Source organism: Delphinus delphis, chromosome 10 (genome assembly GCF_949987515.2).
Source record: "Delphinus delphis chromosome 10, mDelDel1.2, whole genome shotgun sequence".
NCBI lineage: Eukaryota > Metazoa > Chordata > Mammalia > Artiodactyla > Delphinidae > Delphinus > Delphinus delphis.
The window spans coordinates 96,985,308-97,005,648 of NC_082692.2; the positions used below are offsets into that span (position 1 = coordinate 96,985,308).

General features: G+C 42.7%; 2 protein-coding genes across 7 annotated transcripts in view; one reads left to right on the plus strand and one right to left on the minus strand.

Annotated features, from left to right (window-relative positions):
* Window positions 1-1,510: 1,510 nt before the first annotated feature.
* On the minus strand, window positions 1,511-17,876 carry EMC3 (ER membrane protein complex subunit 3). The gene is made up of 8 exons (XM_060023042.1): window positions 17,575-17,876; window positions 12,560-12,617; window positions 12,133-12,226; window positions 9,673-9,777; window positions 8,880-8,961; window positions 6,642-6,721; window positions 5,795-5,877; window positions 1,511-1,957 (listed from the first exon to the last, which is right to left on the minus strand). The coding sequence occupies exons 1-8, from the start codon at window positions 17,727-17,729 to the stop codon at window positions 1,829-1,831; spliced, it is 786 nt and encodes a 261-aa protein (XP_059879025.1). The 5' UTR covers window positions 17,730-17,876; the 3' UTR covers window positions 1,511-1,828.
* Window positions 17,877-17,928: 52 nt separating this feature from the next.
* Window positions 17,929-20,341, plus strand: part of FANCD2 (FA complementation group D2) — a 56,879-nt gene continuing 54,466 nt past the window's right edge. For 3 of the 6 annotated variants that reach the window (XM_060023037.1, XM_060023040.1, XM_060023041.1), the window contains exons 1-2: window positions 17,939-18,012; window positions 19,892-19,967. In XM_060023037.1, coding sequence (XP_059879020.1) covers window positions 19,904-19,967 — 64 coding nt within the window. In that variant the 5' untranslated portion in view covers window positions 17,939-18,012; window positions 19,892-19,903. The other 3 variants (XR_009520920.1, XM_060023038.1, XM_060023039.1) reach the window with 3 other exon arrangements.

Below are 20,341 nucleotides of genomic sequence, written 5' to 3' on the forward strand. Positions count from 1 at the left end.
AGAAAAGTCTCACACATTTTACCCACCTAACTTTGCTACAGGGAAAAGGACAAACTGTGTGTGGATCAAGAGGCAGACTGAAATGCTCTGAGGATGCCTTGTAGGAAAGAGGGTGACATCACTCAATCATCAGTTACTGTTCCCATTCCTGCCCTACCTGGACCTTTTGGTATATACCATACAACTCCCCCCAACTTGTCAGGGAGCAGTGAATTGTAGACATTTTAATCTGAAGGTCTTTGCTGGTTCTGTTCCCTTTGCTTGGGATGCCTTTCTACACTGCAGAACTCTTTCAAGGCCCAGGTCAAAGGTTAGCTCTCCTGGGAACCCTTGCTCCTTTAATATTTTATTTTAGCAGCTCTTTTAAATATTAGCATTTCTTACCTTGGGTCAGTGGGTCACTATGAATAGGCTTTGGAAGGTCTATTAATGCTCCTGGGGTTACCCGAGAGGTCTGTGTGTCTGTGCCCATGTGTGTTACTCAGGAGGGGAGGGTCAGAACTTCCATCAGAGTCTCAAAGAGGTCCTGTGACCCAGTGAACGATTAAGAGCCACCAATTTCTTATGTGTCTCTCTTATGAGTTCCTGAGGGCAAGAGTTACATCTTTTTCCATCTTAGACTCTCCAGCACTGGTCCATGATAGACACTCATAACTGCTAGCAGAAGGCTGTTAGTGACCCACAGAGGCAACATTTTTACAGGCAAAGAAAAGAAAACAGAATGGTTTAATTTGTAGAGTTGAGTTGTTTGTTTTTGATTATAGCGTTCAGCATGTAAATTACATTCACCTCTTGGTACAGAAATGGCCCTCTGCCACTTCCCTGGGACAGTTAATCCAGGCAGAATTATTCCTGGGCAACCCTTACCTATGTGTCTGCCAGCAATCACCCTCTCTTCTTTTTTTTTAATTTTAAAAATTTGTTTTCCTCTCTCCCTTCTTACAACCATATGTAAGCTCTCTCTCATCCAGAATAACTCGGACATGGGGTCTTTCGTTCAACAGAGTAGCCATATACAGTACAGCACCACTGATTTGTCAACGGATTTGATATATTCTGAACTCCAGATCAAGACCTTGCATTACTTAACCGTTGAAGTCTTTGAGGATCCCAAAGGCACTTGAGAATCTGGCAGTGTCTCAGGGTCACCAATTTTCACTGGACAGTATTAAGACAGAGAGAAGGTTTGCTAAGTCTGTCCTGGCCCTGGGTATTCACTCTGAAAAGAGTTTGTTTGAATAAGGTTTTAACAGATTGGCTCTTCATGTCATTCTGCAGGTGCAAAATGAACAACACAGAGAGTTTCGTTTTGCTTATCCATCGGTCCTAAATTTTCGGTAATGAAAATGTATTATTTGCGTAAGGAAAGTTATAAAAATACTAACAAAAAATTAAAGGTAAAACGCGGGGTGTTTGGATCCCAAGAAAACAGGAGTTTACTATGGTTTAGAAGTCAGAGTGACTGTACATAATAATTAGGTTTAATTGACAACACTTTTTCTGAAATTCCTGAATTTTTGCTAAGTTTTATATATTATCACTAGCTTGAGTTTCCCCCCTCTCTTACTTTTATTACTAGAGTCACCAAAAGGAAAATTTTAAATATTTCAAAACTAGTTGTTTCTGGGCAAGTCATGCAGCACACACTCCTCATGTTTCTTCTGGTTTCAAACATAAAGGGGAACCCAGCTCAGACAAGAACAATCCTTGCTGCACACCCGCCAGCTCACGCATCCCCCTTTTTATTCCGAGAGGCTCCAGCTCAAACAAAAGTTACAAGGTTAAGCGCTACTCCGAGTTCCTGACACAGCTGACCCCCGCTTGGTCTTCAAAAAATAGACGTCTGTAATTCCTTTTTGAACATGCCTTCGAAGTGGAGGTCTTTGGCCATGAGCTCCTCTTCGACATCATCTAGTGCCCACTGGTGATCCGTCAGCTCCAAAGCTTCCCACTCTGTCTGCAGAGGAAGAGAATGTGGGGGCAGGGAGAGAAGGGCTGTTATAAGAGCAGCGCTGACCCGCTTGGGCCAGGAGCTGGGTTCAGCTATGTACACGTGAAGCTCACTCAATCCTATGAGGTAGGTGCTGCTCTCCCCTTACCCACCCCCCGCCCCCAAGTGACAGACTAGGAGACTAGGCTAAGAAAGAAAGAATTTGTTCAAAGTCATTGGCGCTGGCAACTAATTACACTTCTCAAGTATTCTATTAATGCTGACTACTTTCGCCTTTAGTAGGTTTTTAAAAAATGTTGTGTGAAACTTCATGTGCAATACAAATGTTAGCTCATGGGTGTGGGTTTTTAAATATATAATTTAGGCCGTCAAATTCACCCCTTTAATGTGTGCAATTTAGTGGTTTTTAGTATATTCACAAAGATGTGCAACCATCACCACTACCTAATTCCAGAACACTTTCGTCACTGCAGAAACAACTCCATACCGAACAGCAAACACTCCCCACTATCCCCTCCCTCAAACCCTGGCAACTACTACTTTACTTTCTGTATCTTTTTTTTTTGGCTTTGTTGGGGCTTCGTTGCTGCGCGGGCTTTCTGTAGTTGCAGCGAGCGGGGGCTACTCTTCCTTGCAGTGCGTGGGCTTCTCATTGCGGTTGCTTCTCTTGCTGCGGAGCACGGGCTCTAGGCATGCGGGCTTCAGTAGTTGTGGCTTGAGGGCTCTAGAGCACAGGCTTAGTAGTTGTGGCTCATGGGCTTGGTTGCTCCGCAGCATGTGGGATCTTCCCGGACCAGGGATCAAACCCTTTTCCCCTGCATTGGCAGGCGGATTCTTAACCACGGCACCACCCGGGAAGTCCCTGAAGAAGTTTTTGTGTGAATATGTGTTTTCAATTCTCTCGGGTACTTAGCTAAGAGTAGAACTGCTGGGTCATATATGGTAACTATGTTTAACTCTTTGAGGAAAGGCTAAAAACTGTGTTCCGAAGTGGCTGCACAATCACCAGCAGGTATGAGGGTTCCAGTTTCTTTGCATCTTTGTCAACACTCATTATCCATCTTTGTATCTCATTGTGGTTTTTTTTTTTTCTTTTTTTTGCGGTACGTGGGCCTCTCACTGTTGTGGCCTCTCACGTTGCGGAGCACAGGCTCCGGACGCGCAGGCTCAGTGGCCATGGCTCACGAGCCTAGCCGCTCTGCAGCACGTAGGATCTTCCCAGACCAGGGCACGAACCTGTGTCCCCTGCATCGGCAGGTGGACTCTCAACCACTGTGCCACCAGGGAAGCCCACAGTCTTCATTTTGACAAAGTTCCACTTATCTATTTTTCCTTTTGCCGCTAATGCTTTTGATGTCATATCTAAGAAACCATGGCCTAATCCAAGGTCACAAACATTTACACCTATGTTTTCTTTTAAGAGCTTTATAATTTTAGTTCTTTAAGTCTTTAACCCATTTAAAAACTTTTATTCAAAAAAATTTTTTATTGTGTTAAAATATATATACAATACAAAATTTGCCACTTTTAGCCACTGTTAACTGTACAATTTAGTGGCATTTATTAGGTTCACAATGCTGTGCAACCATCACCACTATCTATTTCCAAATTTTTCATCCCCTGAAACAGAAACTCTGTACCCAGTAAGCAATAAGAATCTTTTCTCCCCCACTGAATTGTCTTGGCACCTTTGTCAAAAATCATTTGATCTAAATGTATGGATTTATTTCTGAACTCTCAATTCTATTCTGTTGATCTGGATGTCTGTCCATATGCCAATCCCACACAGTCTTTTTTTTTTTTTAAATAAATTTATTTATTTTATTTTTATTTTTGGCTGTGTTGGGTCTTCGTTGCTGCATGCGGGCTTTCTCTAGTTGTGGTGAGCGGGGGCTACTCTTTGTTGCGGTGCGTGGGCTTCCCATTGCAGTGGCTTCTCTTGCTGTGGAGCACAGGCTCTAGGTGTACGGGCTTCAGTAGTTGCGGCTCGCAGGCTCTAGAGCACAGGCTCAGTAGTTGTGGCACATGAGCTTAGTTGCTCCATGGCATGTGGGATCTTCCCGGGCCAGGGCTCAAACCCGTGTCCCCTGCATTGGCAGGCGGGTTCTTAACCACTGCGCCACCAGGGAAGCCCCCCACACAGTCTTGATTACTGTAGCTCAGAAGTAGGTTTTCAGATCAGGAAGTGTGTGTCTTCCAACTTTGTTATTATTCAACATTGTTTTGCCTGTTCTGGGGCCCTTTCATCTCCATATGAACTTCTGGATCAGATGCCAATTTCTGCAAGAAACGTTGGTGGAATTTTGATAGGGATTATGTTGAATCTGTAGATCAGCAGATCTAGGGCTATTGCCATCTTGATAATATTAAGTCAAGATAATATGTACATGGATATATTTCCATTTATTTAGGTCTTCTTTAGTTTCTTTCAGCAGTATTTTACAATTATCAGTGTACAAGTCTTGCGTGCTTTAAATTTCTTCTTATTTTATTCTTTTTGATACTATTGTAAGTGGAATTGGGTTTTTAAAATTTTTTTTTATTTGAAGTATAGTTGATTTACAAATGTCGTACCAATCTCTGCTATACAGAAAAGTGAATCAGTTATACGCATACAGACATTACTTTTTTACATTCTTTTCCATTATGGTTTGGAATTGTTTTCTTAATTTCAATTTTTCAGATTCTTTATTACCAGTGTGTAGAACAACGACTGCTTTCTGAATATTGATCTTGTATCCTAAAACCTTGCTGAACTTATTACGTGTAATAGTTTTTTTGTGGATTCCTTATGGTATCCTATATACGAGACCATGTTATTTGCAAACAAAGATAGTTTTACTTCTTCCTTTCTAATCTAGATGCCTTTTCTTTCTTTTTCTTGCCTAACTGTCCAGGCTAGAACATCTAGTACAATGTTGAATAGAAGTGGTGAGAGTGGACATCCTTGTCTTGTTCCTAACCCTAGGGGAAAAGCTTTCAGTATGAGTATGGATGTTAGCTGTGGGTCTTTCATAGATATCTTGCATCAAGATGAGCAAATTCCCCTCTATTTCTAGTTTTTATCATGAAAAATTAGTGAGAGTTTGCTGTACAAAAATTATATTGGATTTTACAAATTCCAGAATCATTTCATGAAAGGCTGTAAGTAATTTAGATTTTTTTTTTTTTTTTTGGCTGTGCCGTGTGGCCTGTGGGATGTTAGTTCCTTGGTCAGGGACTGAGCCCAGGCCCTCAGCAGTCAGAGCACGGAGTCCTAATCACTGGACCGCCAAGGAATTCCCAATTTAGATTTTACTGAATGAAATTTATATCATGGTCCAAAAAAGTTCAAAATATTCCAAATGTTTAGCTGGTACCTCTGATTGGGCTGTTTTTATAACTTTATTTACAGTGTGGATTAAATGGGGTGAGCATTTAAAAACCAGTAGAAGTACCAAGAATCTCTAATTTACTTAACAGATGATTCTGTCTCTGGAATAAGAGACATGTAAATGGAAATACATTTTTGCTAAATTTAAAGGATGGAACCATACATACTACACTCACTTCAGGAAATTCATTTTTTTTTTTTGCGGTACGTGGGCCTCTCACTGCTGTGGCCTCTCCCGCTGTGGAGCACAGCCTCCGGATGCGCAGGCTCAGCAGCCATGGCTCACAGGCCCAGCCGCTCCGCGGCATGTGGGATCTTTCCGGACCGGGGCACAAACCCGTGTCCCCTGCATCGGCAGGTGGACTCTCAACCACTGCACCACCAGGGAAGCCCAGGAAATTCATCTTTAAAGGTAACTCTGGTAACACCTTTCCGAGCTTCAGTGAAGCTCGGAGGAGAAGTGAGTGTACCTTAAAAGCTTTGTTGGTGTCTGCAGGCATGGCCATGGCTGCTCCAGTCATCTGTTCCTGCATCATCCGTGATTGGTCAGCAGCTGCAGCGTAAGACACATCCGCATGAGTGCCAGGGCGCAGAAAGCACCCAGGACCCTCGGAGAAGGATGGTCCTTACACAGCACTTACAGATGCTTGGCAGTGGGTTAGAGAACCATATGACAGTTCACTGGCCCTGTCACGCACTATGTGAAAACACTTTACCTCTTCTGAAAAATGGACATGATAATAGCAGGAGACGGAAGATAACTAAAGGAAGTGCTAAACTTTATTTCAAATTTAAGTAACACTAACAACAGCCATCAGTTACTGAGCAACTCCTACATGCCAGGTACTTCACTAAGTACTTTATGTATCTACCTCATCTACTCCTAACAACAAACCCAGAAGTCAATTATTAAGATAGGCAAACAGAGGATTGGAGTGGGTAAGTAACTTGCCCAAGGTCCCAGCTATTAAGTAAGAGAGCCAGGATTGATACCAGCAGGAACTCTAGGCAATGAGTAAACTGATCAAACCCGGCCTTCTTTCAGCTTCAGGTTTACAGGCTTGTATTGCTGGTGCTGGATCCCTCACAGGAGGGCATCAGACTCTGGGCAACTAAATACTGTCCCCATGATTACCAAGGAGAATTCAGATCTTCGGTCTGACCCTGGGGTTTTTAAGACTCCGAATACCTCAGAAACTTATGAATACGTTTAAGGAATGAAGCACTGTATTTGACTGTGTTCACAAACAGCATAGCCTACATGATCATTCTGGCCCTGGCATGAATGACTCATCTATTGAAGTATTTGCTTCTTACCATTATCTTGGCCCAAAATCAGAGAGTAAATGCTTCGAAGCCCAAAGACATTGAGGAAATACCAGGATGCAGAACTCACCCTAGGAAGCAAAAGTGAAACAATGTAGGTAAGTTATTTCAGAATTAATGTAGTTCACACACTTTTCTACCAACCAGAGTTGTTCAGAGTATGTAAAGGAATCACCTGGGGCAGGCTGTAGTCATCCAAAGCACAACCAAAGAAGAAACACAAGTTGTGAAGGCCACGTTACAAATAGTTATAGCTCTCTGCATGCGAAAAGCTGAGCACTGGATTTGGACAGACTTTGGGGTCAAATCTCAATTCCTCCACTCACTTCACAGAGCTGCCATGAGGATAGAATAAGGTAATATATGGAGGCAAACTGCTCCTTCCGGCTATGTGATAAATTCTTTGGCATTCAGTAGCAGGAACTGAACTCACAACTGGTGTGCTTCATTTTATCAGGGAATGCAAGCTTTGTTTAATTTAATTTTTCCTTCATACATAATGGGTTTTCAAACCATTTATTATTTGTAATCATAAAAACAACACACACTTGTTATATATAATAAATGTAAACAATACTTAAGTACATAAAATATAAATAGAAAGAGGCCTCCTGTCCTGAATTCCATTCTCTAGAAGGAATCACAAGTGTTGGTGGGCTTCATACTGAAGACTGTAGCAACTGGGAAAGCCATTCCAAGTTTTGAACTATTATCATCAAAGCTCTCCTTAGCTTAGGTTTCCCACCTTACCTCAATAAAGTTAACATGCTCGCATATAATAAAAACTAAAGAGTATAAGAAATGATACAGAGATGGAAAGAACCCACACTTCATTCCAATACTTGGGTCACACCTATCTGTATATAATGTGGCAGGTTGGTAAGCTAGTTTATATCCGGTTCTAGGCTCCTTTGTCCATGCGAGTATGTCACATGCTGAGAAAAGACAAGAAAGCTTTTCTCCAGCCCATGAAGTTTTTGTTTAGCCCCCATGAGACTGGAAGGTCAAGGTTTAATAGAGTCATGCTACTCATATTAAGTATAGCTTTTCTCCTCTGGGGTAAGGGTGCATAGCCAAGACTCTCCCAGCACCGGGTCTATCCTGTCCCTCCCAAAAAACCAGAGACTGCTCTGCTCCAACCGGGGAGTGAATCAAGATCAGCACTGGTTACCCCTGTTTCCCTTTCGCCTCCTCCTCCTACTGTTTGGCTTCCTTTAGATGCTAGTCTTTGGGAAGCCATAGACAAAATAATCTGGAGAGACCACATGAAGAAGCACTGCTGCATTCCAGAGGCTGTAGCAGTGTTCTAAGAGCTCTTCAGATTTTGGGTTTTATTACTCTGGCTACAAAAAACAGAATGGTAAGACACGATGTTGGATTTGGACAGGTTTGTGGTCAAATCTCAGTGTCTCCAATTACTTCATAGGGTTTCCATGTATTATAAAATAATATATGGAAAATCCTTAGAACAGTGACTGGTACCAATGAAAAGGATTAATGTTGTTATTAGCAGTAATGTATTTTGGAAAAAAGAATACCAACATCCACTTCCATAAGCTCCAGGGTATGTATTGCTAAAAAGTCTGCCTTGGCCAGAGTTCCTGGCTTTATCTTTTAAATTTCTTGGGGTGGACACATCTGCTCTTGGACTCCTAAGCCCCACGATGCTAGGGAAAAAGAGGCAGATACAGGGCTTCCCTGGTGGTGCAGTGGTTAAGAATCTGCCTGCCAATGCAGGGGACACGGGTTTGAGCCCTGGTCCAGGAAGATCCCACATGCCGTGGAGTAACGGAGCCCATGCACCACAACTACTGAGCCTATGCTCTAGAGCCCGCAAGCCACAGCTACTGAGCCCATGCGCCATAACTACGGAAGCCTGCACACCTAGAGCCCGTGCTCCGTAACAAGAGAAGCCATTGCAATGAGAAGGCCGCGCACTGCAATGAAGAGTAGCCCCCGCTCGCCACAACTAGAGAAAGCCCGTGTGCAGCAACGAAGACTCAACGCAGCCAAAAATAAAATTAATTAATTAAAGAGGCTGATACATTCTCTCCTTTTGCAAGACTCATGTAAAAGTTGCCATAATCCACCTGTGGCATTGAGTGGAGTTTCAATGAGAAAAACTCCAAAAACCCATTCCAGTGAAGCAGGCAAACTGGAAATCCTATTCAAGAGATCCCTGTTTTAGATTTTGGTTGGTGTTTTTATTAAATAGAAGAAAGTCCTTACCAGGAGGCATCTAATGTGAGTAGTTCAATTCCTTGCTGTAGCATAGGCTTAAAACGGAGGGTCAATGGAAATGGGACCTTGGCTGCAGAGAAGAAAAAAAAATTCAGAATCACTCCCAGCTTCCTTTGTAGAACAGTTTAAGTGTGATGCACATATTCTTTCCCTGAGGAGGTGGGAAATCTGTACCATAAAGTGTTTAGAAAATGATTTCCACAAGGAGATGTGTGTCACCTTCTGAAGAATTAACAGTCAAATGTCACTCTGCTCTAGTTCCTTGAACACCAGCTTCTCTAGTGCTTAAGAAGCAGGGGCTCAAACTGAGCTGTGTCCCAAAATCTGGGAGAGAAACTTGCACTGATCTGTTAAGCCCAAAGTGGAATACATACACACAAAGAACTACATTACTGAGAAACCTAGTTCATTTAAATCAAAGCAGCTTACAAATTGACCAACAACTCACCCCAACACCTAGAAAATGAAGTGAAGACAGAAATAGGCTTCCCTTTCCCTACTCACTAGAATACCAAACTAGTTTCGGATATAAACTAGGAAGCCACTTGTTTGAGTCCCTATTAGTAAAAAAGCAACCACATCATGAACTTATGATCATTTTGGGATAAGAGCCATAAAATCAGATCATACTAAATTTTTTTGTTCAAAGACTTATCAGTTTCCACTAGAGAACACAGGACCCATGATAGTAGTGTCTCAGCAGCCCTTGGATTTCTGAATAGGGTCATGGGAAAGGATCACAGATGAAGTAAACCTTAAGTCTTCTGGGTCTGTAACTTACTTGTGACAAAGCCTGAAAATGTCATGTTGATCCATCCACCAATAAGAATCATAGGGAGGACATTTGTGACATTGCCCTTCATCATGTCTGTGAGCATAGTGGGATCTAAGACAAAAACACAAGAAACCAATACCTGTTACCACTGTTGGCAGGGACTTACTCCTATTTTTGTAAGTTTTAAATTTATTTGATAATTAAAGTAATACAAGCTCATTGTAAAAAATTCAAACGACATAGAAACACAGGATGCAGATAGTTCCTCTGAGCCTACTCTCTGAACATTTTTAGCTGTTTGTTTTATCTCCTTCCATCTTTATATATCTATAAAAACATACATATGCAATTATACATGAATATACACACAATAGTTTCCCTCTCTCTCTCTCTCTCTCTCTATATATATACATATAAAGGACTACTATGCTTACTATTCTGCTACTTTTTTTTGTTTGTTTTGTTTTTTGACCGTGTTGGGTCTTCGTTGCTACGCGCGGGCTTTCTCTGGTTCTGGCAAGTGGGGGCTACTCTGTGTTGTGGTGCGTGGGCTTCTCATTGCAGTGGCTTCTCTAGTTGTGGAGCATGGCCTCTAGGTGCGCGGGCTTCAGTAGTTGTGGCACACGGGCAGTAGTTGTGGCTCGCGGGCTCTAGAGTGCAGGCTCAGTAGTTGTGGCGCACGGGCTTAGTTGCTCCATGGCACGTGGGATCTTCCCTGACCAGGGCTCGAACCCGTGTCCCCTGCATTGGCAGGCAGATTCTTTTTTTTTTTTTACTTAATTAATTAATTTATTATTTATTTTTGGCTGCATTGGGTCTTTGTTGCTGCCCTCAGGCTTTCTCTACTTGTGGCGAGCGGGAGCTACTCTTCGTTGCAGTGTGCGTGCTTCTCATTGCAGTGGCTTCTCTTGTTGCAAAGCATGGGCTCTAGGCGCACGGGCTTCAGTAGTTGTGGAACAAGTGCTCAGTAGTTGTGGCTCGTGGGCTCTAAAGCACAGGCTCGGTAGATGCGGCACATGGGCCTAGTTGCTCCACGGCATGTGGGATCTTCCTGGACCAGGGCTCAAACCCGTGTCCCCTGCACTGGCAGGCGGATTCCCAACAAGTGCGCCACCAGGGAAGTCCCTATTCTGCTTCTTAATTTTAAAAAGTTAACATATTGTGAATGATGTTTCCACATTGATATAATATCTCTCATTATTTTTAATGTCTGCATGGGAGTCCACCGTGTGGTCATTCATCACTTCTGGGTAGGCCTATAGATTGTTTTTTTGTTTGTTTGTTTGGTTTTTTGGCCAGTAAACAGTGTTACCAACAACTTCCTTGTACATAAATCTGCATGTTTATGTAAGTGTTTCTGTAAGAGAAACTCTTAGAAGAATTTCTGGGCCAAGGGATTTGACCATTTAAATTTAAAACTGACTTTCAACAACAGTGAGAGGGCCTAACTTCCCATGACCTTGACAATAGCAGTTTTGGTCAAGCTCTTCAATCTTTGCCAGTTTAATGGGCTAAAAACGACATCTTGTTTTAATTTGCATTCCACTGATTTTAGTGATGTCAAGTATCTTTTCATATACTTACTGGTCTTTTTTTTCTTGTAGGTTTTCTAAAAGACTTATTAAAATCAATTCCAGTATCTTTTGTCTAGGTTTTAAATAACTGGTTATCTCACCTAAAGAAATAGGTACTGAAATGAGTGGATAGGCAACACTGAATAATAAGTTATTTTGTTTTACCTTAAAGATGTTGTATTTTTCACATGACTGGGATCAGAGAAAGTAAGAAATCTGTTAGAGGAAAAACTGTAGGACGGGCCAAGCAATCATGTCTGACAAAGAAATGGATGGTCTAGGGAACAGTCAGGCAGAATCTGGAGGTCATCTGTCAGCAGTAGGATCCAGGCACTGGATGGGACCCAGGACTGGAATGCTTTCCAGCTGTGCTTCTCAGAGCCCCGGGTCCTGAGGAACAGCAAAGGGGAGAGACCCAGGGACAATGGCTCTAGTCCCCACCCCCTCAGCTGAGAGCTCTTTTTTTTTTTTTTTTTTGTGGTACGCGGGCCTCTCACTGTTGTGGCCTCTCCCGTTGTGGAGCACAGGCTCTGGACGCGCAGGTTCAGCAGCCATGGCTCATGGGCCTAGCCGCTCCGCGACATGTGGGATCTTCCTGGACTGGGGCACGAACCCGTGTCCCCTGCATCGGCAGGCGGACTCTCAACCACTGCGCCACCAGGGAAGCCCTGAGAGCTCTTTTTTTAATCCACTTTATACACTGGGGTTCCCTGAAGATTTATTGGAAAAAGGGAACCCCACTTCTGTAGATTCCTGTATCTGATGATCCCTAAGGTCCCTTAGATTACTGTCTTGTAAAATTTAAATTTCAAATAAAACGACATCCTCCATGCCCATCCCCCCAATAATGTTAAAGGTCTTCCTTAAAGATGAGAGAAGGGAATAAACATACCAGTCATAGGAGAAGGAGGAACAACCTTCCTTTTAGTTTTTTTGAAAAATCCATCCTCTGGGTTGTTGAAGTAATATTTTCGTGTCAGGAAAGACTAGTAGAAAAAAGAACTTTTTAAGTCTTAAAACTGTGACATAGCACATTGTCAAATTATTCCCCCAAGGTTTAGTCAGAAGGCCATTGGAATATGCTGTTACACTCAGAGCTGGCAGCCTACTTGGCAGCCGACCTGACACTTTAGCTGAGTCACATTTAAAAACAATTTCCCAAGAAGGGCAAGGTCACAATGACGGCAAACACCACCAGGACACAGCTTCATTACTGACTTGCCCGCCTTCAGCTTTCCCCCAAGAGTCCCCTTATAAAACATTCAGATATCCACTGCCCTCAACAGTGAATCGTGGAGCTTTTACTCATTTACGAGTACCTGTTTGGGAATGTATTTTCCGTTTTCCCTGAGGACTCTGCTTCGAATTAGGACTTGACTGAAAAATACAACCAAGACAATGAGATTTTTAAAAGCGAAACACTAGAAGAAAATGAGAGAATAAAGTAGAACACCTATTTAAACACGACAGGGCCTATTTGGCAATAGCTCTGTGCGGAAACTTTTCAAAATACAGTGTCCTTAAAACCAGTAGAACATATTTAACCCAACAATGAGCTTTCCAAAAGAGCATTTTTCAGAAGTGACTGCTCCTGAACAAAGATTTCTGAGGAAGGCACATTTGGGACATTATGCTCAGCTTTTTCTTACTTTATAATGAGCTAAGGAGGAACTTTCTCTGAGTGAAAAGAGTAGCAGTTGGATGCTACTCAGAAGACCTGGGGCCAGGAGGAGGGAGGAAGGGTGAGGATAAACGAAGAAAGTTTTTAAACCCGATAGAGAAGTGAGTACAAGACTTGACAGGGTTGTTACCTCACAGAAAACAAATAGAAATTGTACTCAGGATTCAGGCTGTTAGTAAGCTTTCAATAAATACTTATTGAATTAATAAATGAAATTATCTGATACTTGAACATAATTGATCATTACAGATAACAAAGTGTAATGCCACAAGTAGGCAGTGCTAAGATACAAACATCACACAGAAGAGATAAAAATGCTAATTTTTTCTAGATTTTCAAAGGTTGTTTTAATGAGGGGAATAAAAAACCTCCTTAAGTTAATGGAAATCCTTCTTGAAAAGTGAAAAAAACTGTATACAGAAATGAACACAAGAAAACTGTTCTTGGTTTTCTGTCTACTCCACAGTGTAGCCCACCTGCCCTAAGCAGTCAGCTGGTACGCTTAGGGTCCCGTTGTCACCTTATGCATATTCTAGCTTCTCCATGTGCTGAGATTGCTCTAGCGCCCCCTCCCTCACCAATTCTACCTCATCATGCCCCAACACCCTTTTCAAATCCCACCTTCTCCATAGAACATTTTTTTTTTTTTTTTTGTGGTACGCGGGCTTCTCACTGTTGTGGCCTCTCCTGTTGCGGAGCACAGTCTCCGGACGTGCAGGCTCAGTGGCCATGGCTCACGGGCCCAGCCGCTCCGCAGCATGTGGGATCTTCCCGGACGGGGGCACAAACCCGTGTCCCCTGCATTGGCAGGCGGACTCTCAACCACTGCGCCACCAGGGAAGCCCTAGAACTCTTTTTTTAATTGAAGTATAGTTGATTTACAATATTGCATTAGTTTCAGGTATACAGCATAGTGATTCAGGTTTTTTTTGCTTATTATTTTCCATTATAGGTTATTACAAGATATTAGATATAATTCCCTGTGTTATACAGCAAATCCTTGTTGCTTATCTATTTTAGGTACAGTAGTTTGTATCTGTTAATCCCATACTCATAATTTGTTCCTCCCTGCCTCCTGGTGCCCTTCGGTAACCATAAGTTTGTTTTCTATGTCTGTGAGTCTGTTTCTGTTTTCTATATAGATTCATTTGTATTATATTTTAGATTTCACATATAAGTGATATAGTGTTTCTCTTCGTCTGGCTTATTTCACTAAGCATAATATTCTCTAGGTCCATCCATGTTGCTGCAAATGGGAACATTTCATTCCTTTTTATGGCTGGGTAATATTCCATGGAACTCTTCTTGATGCCCGGTGGCCTCATGGAATTCTCTCTGGTCCTTCTCCTCTTGACCTCATTATACTGTACAGCTGACTGCTCTATACACAAGCCTACAGAGGTGACAGGTGATATGTTTCGTTCCCTGGGAGCTAGTCTAAAGCTATTCACGGACTTCTCTGGTGGCGCAGTGGTTAAGAATCCGCCTGCCAATGAAGGGGACACGGGTTCAAGCCCTGGTCCGGGAAGATCCGACATGCCGCGGAGCAACTAAGCCCATGTGCCACAACTACTGAGCCTGCGCTCTAGAGGCCATGAGCCACACCTACTGAGCCCACGCATCACAACTACTGAACCCCATGCACCTAGAGCCCATGCTTCGCAAGAAAAGAAGCCATCGCAATGAGAAGCCCACACACTGCAACGAAGAGTAGCCCCCACTCGCCACAAGTAGAGAAAGTCCATGCGCAGCAACGAAGACCTAATGCAGCCAAAAATAAATTTAAAAAATAAATAAAGACATCTTTTAAATAAATACATAAATAAAGGTATTCACAATGTGGCCTGTGTACCAACACTGGTCTGTGACGAGGTAAGAAAAGTCACTGAGAGTGAGGGTTTAGAAACCTTTATAGTAAATTGACATTGTCACAACATCCAAATATGTGATCAAAAAATTTTACAAAAGCACCAGTCTGAGATAAACTGGAAATTGAAAAACCAAAAAAATTGGTCCTTTACCACTGACAGTATAAGCAGCACTGGGTCTCCAATAATGGGTAACAATTTAAGCTTTGATGTTAGACAGATGGGTTGAAGTCTTTGCTCTGCCACTTGTTAATTATGTGATCTTGGGTGAGTCATTTAAATTCCCTATGCCTCCATTCATATTGTGTATAATAACAGATTTATTCTCATTGAAGAAATACTTCTTGAGCTTCTGAGTGCCATGTTAGGTGACATGAACAACAGTGATCAAAAAGCAAGTATCTCCAGAAAATTAAAGTTTAATGGGGGAGAAAAACATTAATCAAATAACCACAGGAATAAATGTGAAATTCATCTGTTATGTCCTAGGAAGGAGAGATGAATGGGGGATGTGACTGAGTCTAGTAAGTCGAGGTCTTGGAGAAAGCTTTGCTGAGGCAGTATGATGACGTTGAAATCTTAAGGATGAGTAGAGATTACCTTGGCCACGTGCTGGAGGGAACAGCTGTGAGGGAGTAGTAAGCACTGTCTCTGAGGCCATATGGCTGGAAGAAAGAGGACTACAGAAATGTGGTGAGACAAGGCTTGAGAGGTTGGCAAGAGCCAGACTATGCAAGGCCATGTGAGTCTCAATACTTTTAAAAAAAACTGTGGTGAAAAACATGTAACAAAATTTACCATCTTTACCACATGTAAGCGCACAGTTCAGTAGTGTTAAGTATATTCACATTGTTGTGAAATAGATCTCCAGAACTTTTTCATCCTGCAAACATGAAACTCTTCCCATTGCACAGTAACTCCCCCATTCCCCCTCTCCCAGCTCCTGGTAACCACCATTCTATCAATATTTTCTGTGAATTTGACTATTTTAGATACTTCACATAAGTGGAATCATACAGATACTGTCTTTTTGGTCTGGTTTCTTTTACTTAGCTTAATGTCCTTAAGGTTTATCTATGTTGTACCATGTAACATGATTCCTTTCTTTTTAAGGGTTCCACTGTATTTTAGTCTTTATCTTAAAAGCAAAAGGGGGAGGAAAGGAAACCCTTGCTGGTGGGAATGTAAACTGGTACAACCTTTATGGAAAATAGTGTGGAGGTTCCACAAAAAATTAAAAATAGAATAGAATCACATTAAAAATATATATATATATATATTTGCATCCCCATGTTCATTGCAGTATGAATCACAATAGCCCAGATATAGAAACAACCTTGAAAGGATAAAGACAACATGATATATATATAGACACACACACAGAGGAATATTATTCAGCCATGAAAAAGAAGGAAACCCCTCATTTGCAACAACATGGATGAACCATGAACACATTATATTAAATGAAACGAGCCAGACACAAAGGGACAAATACTGTATGATTCCACTTATAGGAAGTACCTAGAGATAGAAAGTAGAACGGTGGGTCCCAGGGGCTGAGGGAGAAGGAAATGAGTCATTATTTAATAGGCTCAGAGTTTCTGTTAGGGATGAGGAAAATATTCTGGAAGTGGACAGTGGTGACAGTTGCACAACAATGTGAATGTACTTAATGCCACTGAATTGTATCCTTAAAAACAGTCGAAATGGAAAATTTTGTTATGTGTGTTTTGCCACATTTTTTTTTAAAGAGCAAAAAGGAAATACTGAAGGACTTTAAGCTGAATTCTTCCCATATATTATGTCATTTAAAGTGATTACCACTGTACTGGCATATCCTAAGCACTAAGTTAATGGTATCTCCCATTTTCCTTGTGCATGTTTTATCACTTGGACTGAAACTCCCTGAGAGTAGGATCTTGACCTTGTCATATTTTGTACCCCAGGGCATACAGCACAGTGCAGGGCACATGGTTGGTCATCAAGAAAACCTTGTTCACTATAGATAATTCAGGACTTCCACAGGCTCAATAGAAATTCGGCTAGGTCTCTATACTGCTGAGCAATTTTGCAGAAGTGGGGTTGAGAATCGTGACCTTGAGGCATTTAAACCCTGAAGCAAGGCAAACTTAAATTATCCTATACATTCTAAACACTCAGTTTCTCTAAGGTCTGCAAATTCTACAAGAAATTTTTAATTTTGCATTTTCATTAATATCTAAAAATAAGTCCTTGTACTGGTTATAAAGGAAAAGTTTCTGTTTTGCAGTGGTAATTTGCAACTGAAAAACATTTTCTTAAAATAAAACTCTAGTTTTTGTTTTTTTTCCTTTCCAAAGAGTCAGTGTATTCTTCAATCTTGAGAACCACTTTTTACATACATTCTATTCCCAAATATGGTCTAATATTTTTTTACTTGTGTATTTTTCAGTTTTGGTTTAACACATTTTAGAAAAATTTTAGTAACTTTTGAGGCAGTAAAACTTAATTTATGAAACCAAATGTCCCATTTTGTGATCATTCAGGCTCATGGAAACTTATACTGTATCTAGAGAAATGTTTTACAGACATCACCTAAAATTTAATCCCCACGCCTGCTCTATGAGGCATGACCTGGTATCATCGTCCTTTTGCAGATTAAGAAAGTGAAACACAGGGGTAACTCAGCCAAGGACAGTCAGCTAGCGGGGGCGCGATGTGAACCCGGGCAAACCGACATAACCCCTGCACTTTCTTGCCCAAGGTCACGAGAGAGTGAGATCGTCGGAGAGGGGAGGGAGCTGACCTGTCGGAGACTTGTTCCTGGGTGAGCTTTTTGTCGCTCTGCAGCAGGATGGACACGTAGTGGCGAATCATGCCCACGAAGAAGGTGATGATAACGATAGGCAGGACCACCCAGAGGCGGATGTTGGAGTCGAGCAGCAGCTCCGGCCCTGCCATCTTCACAACCGGCTCCCGGCCAGCTGTAGCCGGGTCGATCTTCACCGGGGCGCAGGTCTGCTCGTCGAGCTCGCCTCCGGGCCTTCTCACGCCCCTCAGTCAGGCGAGCCCGGAACCCCACCTCAGCCTCTACCCTTGCGCCCTGTCCCCCGTCGGGCCGCGCGGCCGCCGGCTTCCGGCGCGGAAGTTTGACGTCACGGCGAGGCGCGCTTCGGCGGCGTCAGTGTGACGTTGTGCCGCGCGGGAAAGTCGAAAAGGAGGGGCAACAACGGCTTCTCGGCGGGTGAGTGGGGGGCAGCGGCTGTCTCCTCGAGAGGCCTGGCGCCTCTGCGGCCCGGTCTCTAGGCCCCGGCAGAGCCCGGCCTTTCCTTCTGGGGCTCCGCGCCCCGAACCTCAGCTTCCTCAACTGTCTTGTCGTGGGATGATCCTCCCAGGTACCCCCTTGCGTCGTTAAAATGACGAAGTGAGGAAGGACTTGACCCCTGCCCCCTCCCCGGAGGACCTGGTCCGGGCAAGCCCGTCCGGTCTCCCCGGCTTTCAGGCTTCTCTGGAAGCGGGACCGGTTAGCACGTGTTACGGGCGTGTGCCCTGAAGTCAGGAGGCCCTGACTTGCCTTAGTTTTTCTTTCCATCGACAGAATGGCCGGTAATGGTTATAAGTAGTAAACGAGGCAACGGATAAAGAAAACGCTTAGCATGACGCTTGGTACATAGTAAATGGTAAATATTATTGGAAGGGACTATTATAATCAAGAGTAAGTGTAGGTGGTAGTTAAGAGGCAGATCCTGGAGCCGGATTGCTAAATTGGAATCCCAGCTCTGCCACTGAATGTGAGAATAATGGTAGCTACCTCAAAAAGTTTCGTGAGGAATAAATGAAGTATCAAATGTAAAGCACTTAAAATAGTTTTTATTAGCTGTTAGTATTTACCTGCCTGCCAGCCATTCTCATTTAGCGAATATTCTCAGAAATTTTTTTTATGCCAGGTACGGTGCTGGGCACTAGGTATACCTGAAATAAAGGACACTGGGTTCATGCTCTCAAGGAGCCCCACAGTCTAGTGCATTGTAAGGGCTCCTACATATACTCTGGAACAGGGAAGCTGGAGTAGTAATCTCCCTTGGGGATAGGAGGAAGATGACATTTGACTGAGTCTTTAAGGAGGAGGAGTAATTTCCAGGCGGATAAGAGCATTTCAGGTGAAAACAACATCTTATGCAAAAGCACTGAAACCAGGAAGGTTCTAGCTTACAAAATAGAACTCACTGTGGTTCAGGCCCTCCTCTACCTCTGGAGGCTCTTTTCTCACTCTACATTCTCCCTGTTTCAGTGTTGAGTTTTTCTCTGCCTGGACCACTCTTCTCATACCTCTTCTACTGGCTAACTCTTATTTTAACCCTCAGGTCTCTGCTTAAAAATCACTTTCTCAAAGAGATTATCTCTGAGAAATTGTCCCTGCTTTTCTTCATCACCGCCAACTAGACTAGATTTCCTCATAGCACCCTGCACTTTTTTTTTTTTTTTTTTTTGCGGTACGTGGGCCTCTCACTGTTGTGGCCTCTCCCGCTGCAGAGCACAGGCTCCGGACGCGCAGGCTCAGCGGCCATGGCTCACGGGCCCAGGCGCTCCGCGGCATGTGGGCTCTTCCCAGACCGGGGCACGAACCCGTGTCCCCTGCATCGGCAGGCGGACTCCCAACCACTGCACCACCAGGGAAGCCCTGCACTTTTCTTTTATAACTACATCAGGACTACTTGGTACTATATAGTAAACTCCCTGAGGACAGGGATTGTATTTGGTTCACAGTTGTAACCCCAGCACCTAGCACAGTCCCTAGCATATAGTATGGGGTTAATGAGTTAAAGGAGCAGTAGATTGTGGCTAGATGATGAAGGATCTTAAATGTCAGAGAACTGTGGGTTTTATCTTTCAGCAAGAGGGAAACGGTGTGGCTAAAGAGGCAACTAGGTAAACAAGTCTTGAAAACAAGGGAGTTTTGAGCAGATAGAGGAGTTGAAATTTTCTCAGCACCTGGATTTAGATAGCATTTTGCAAAGTCTTTGGTTTTGGATAGTTTTCTTTGAGCTAATAGCTTTAACTTCTCAGAATTTAGCTTCTAACAGGTTATTTCTGTTCTCTGATTTGCAATTTAACTGAAAAAGGCTTTGGTCAAAATGGTTTCCAAAAGAAGACTCCCAACATCTGAGGATAAAGAGAACCTGACAGAAGATGCCTCTAGTAAGTGTCTAGTCATTTGTTGCTTTATTTCCTGTAGCAAATGTGTGAGGCACTAAAAGGTTATAAAGTTCCTGTTTTCAAGTGCTGGAGTCACCAAGGCTTAATGGATGGGGCACACAGAATCTAGCATCAGGAGATTTGGAATGAAATTTCTGCCTCTAATTGCATGTATGACTTTGGGCATGCCCATAGTCTGTGAGTTTCAGTCTCTACATACGTAGGAGGAATCTACATACATAAGAGCTTAACTATTGTACATCCTTTAGGTGCTGGGGCACAAAGATATGACATAGTCTATACCCTTTATTTTTTATTTTTATTGTTTTTAAAGGATCTCTGGATTGGGTTGTATTTTAAACAAGCTCCCCCACTTC

Excerpts from the sequence above, each read along its gene's own strand:
- EMC3 (XM_060023042.1), bottom strand. The coding sequence starts at position 17,729 with ATGGCAGGGCCGGAGCTGCTGCTCGACTCCAACATCCGCCTCTGGGTG. Across the intron at positions 9,778-12,132 it reads TCCTCCTTCTCCTATGACTG|ATCCCACTATGCTCACAGAC; the intron begins GTATGTTTATTC and ends TTTTTGTCTTAG. Across the intron at positions 8,962-9,672 it reads ATTTTCAGGCTTTGTCACAA|CCAAGGTCCCATTTCCATTG; the intron begins GTAAGTTACAGA and ends TCTTCTCTGCAG.